General features: G+C 41.6%; 1 protein-coding gene across 1 annotated transcript; it reads left to right on the forward strand.

The window, feature by feature from the left end:
- The first annotated feature begins 397 nt into the window (after positions 1-397).
- On the forward strand, positions 398-1,285 carry LOC101541492 (GTPase IMAP family member 7-like). Its single transcript, XM_004621708.2, has one exon. It carries the CDS (start codon positions 398-400, stop codon positions 1,283-1,285), a length of 888 nt encoding a protein of 295 aa, XP_004621765.2.
- The last annotated feature ends 1,136 nt before the right edge of the window (positions 1,286-2,421 follow it).

The following is a 2,421-nucleotide window of genomic DNA, read 5'->3' on the forward strand; positions in this document are numbered from 1 at the left end:
AAAGTTTTGTGGAAAATTTTGTTAGCTACTTTTTTCTTGGGGGGGGGGTTGGTTGTGCTGGGGGAAGTGTTAACCCTGGCTCTATGCACAGAACTTCAGTGACCACATTTGATGTCAGGGATCAAACCCTAGTCAGACACATACAAAGAAAACATTTTACTCTACTATCTCTTGAGCCCCTACTTTATTACATTTTTTCATAGTTATTGACCAGTGCCTTGCTTTTATCTTTACTGGGATCAATGCATATTAGAGACAATTTTGGGAAATTTTCAGGAAAGAAAATAAGTTAGAAAAGGGGATGATTGCATTTTTCATCTTCCGAGATGGACCATTTTTATCTCTCCTTCTGTTCTTCAGGTCAAGTGATGTTTAGGTGCAACACCTGCCGTGGACCATGGATGACTCTCTGTTGGACGACCGTCAATCCAACGCCCTGAGGATTGTCCTCGTCGGGAAAACCGGATGTGGTAAAAGCGCCGCAGCCAACATCATTCTTGGGGAAGACAAATTTGTTTCAAAAATATCTTCCAACTCTATTACCAAGATATGCCAGAAAGCGTTCGGGCAATGGAAAGATAAGGACATTCTCGTCGTGGACACCCCGGGGCTCTTTGACACCAAGGAGAAGAAGGACACCACCTGCAGGGAGATCAGCAAGTGCGTCCTCTTCTCCTCCCCGGGCCCTCACGCCATCATCCTGGTGCTGCAGCTGGGCCGCTACACAGAGGAAGAGCTGAAAGTCTTTGCCAAGGTCAAGGCTCTCTTTGGGGAGTCGGTCACCAGGCACATGATCATCGTGTTCACTCGCAAAGAAGACTTGGGGGACACAAGCCTAAGTGACTTCATAGCTGAATCTGACGTGAGCCTAAAAAACTTGGTCAGGGAGTGTGGGGGCCGCTGCTGTGCCTTCAGCAACAGAGCACAGAAGGATGAGAAGGAAGCTCAGGTGCAGGAGCTGATGCAGCTGGTAGAGAAAATGATCCTCAACAACACCCACTTCGCTGATAAAATATACAAGGATGTAGAGGAAAGGCTTAAAAAGATGGCTAGGTCCTTGATAAGAATTTTTGATGATCAATTGAAAAACGAAATTCAACTACTAGAAAAAGAATATGTCAATAAGCCACAGGAAGAAAAGGAGCAAAATATACAATTGCTAAAAGAAAAACATGCTGATCGTATAAGAAATATAAGGGAGGAAGCTGGGATTAACATATTTAATGATATTTTATATATGATTAGTAACATAGTTTCAAAATTATTTCCTTTTTTAAAGAAGTAACATAATTTTCAGTTTATCTTCTGTTTGTTCTAGAATTAGAGTGAATTTTCTTTAGTGACATGCTTTACTCAATGACCCAATATGAAGTTAATATCCGTAGTAGATTTCTGAGAATAAAGCGACAAAAGGTTGTTGTTGTCTGCATCCATCCTTGCATCCTTGAACATTCTACCAAATGTGTATTTTACTGAAGAGATCAATAAATCTAGAAAAGAAGAAATTTAATTTCCCCAAACTCAACAAGACTTCTAAAATTTTATTTTTTTTACTAAAATAAAATTTCACTTACCTTCAATATAAGATCCCGTGTTGATGGTGGAAGTGCATCGGGGGTGGAATAAACGTGTTTACTGACACAGTGTTATATACTATTAAATTTTATCTCCTAAGTTGTGGACACAATCATTCACTAAGGTAATCCATATACAGATGATAACTCATCCTGTAATCATCAGTCACTGAGGAGCTTACATGGTTAAACAAACTTAAAAATAGGCAACTAAGTGTATTTTTCATACAGGCATAATATTCACAGCTCATGCATTGTAGGGAGCCATTTTACCTTACTGATCTTATCCTGTCACTATTTGTTTAATCACTAGCTAACCCCATGCCACACCTAGCAAAGGTTGCCACTCCTAATCTTACTGATCTTATCCTATCAACATTTGTTTATTACTAGCTAAATCCCGTGCCACACCCTGCATTTCTGTTGGGGGTCCTGGCACCATCTCCTCCCAACAGGGAGGTATAAATACTGTAACTGCCATAGAATAAATGCCTTTTCTCCCTCCTCCGGGCTCTGCGTCTGTTCTTTCGGCTGCGCCCTACGAAGGGTTCTCCCTGCTGAACAGAACGAGACCTCCACATCGACTTCCACACCTGGCGCCCAACGTGGGGCTGTCGAATTCACGGAAAAAGTGAGTATTTCTGAGGGTCGCCTTTCTCTTGGCACACACCGTGGTGCGGGAATGGCCTACTTACCCTCTGATTCCTCCATCCCTACCTACTCCTGGGAATCCCCAGTTATTTGCATCCTTTGTGTTATTTGCATCCTTTGTCTCGCTAATTTTATTTGGATCTTAAATGAGATTTTTAAGGCGAGAAAAAGTCAGCCATTTTCAGAGATTCAGCAC

The sequence above is a fragment of the Sorex araneus genome, chromosome 1 (assembly GCF_027595985.1).
Source record: "Sorex araneus isolate mSorAra2 chromosome 1, mSorAra2.pri, whole genome shotgun sequence".
Classification (NCBI taxonomy): Eukaryota; Metazoa; Chordata; class Mammalia; order Eulipotyphla; family Soricidae; genus Sorex; species Sorex araneus.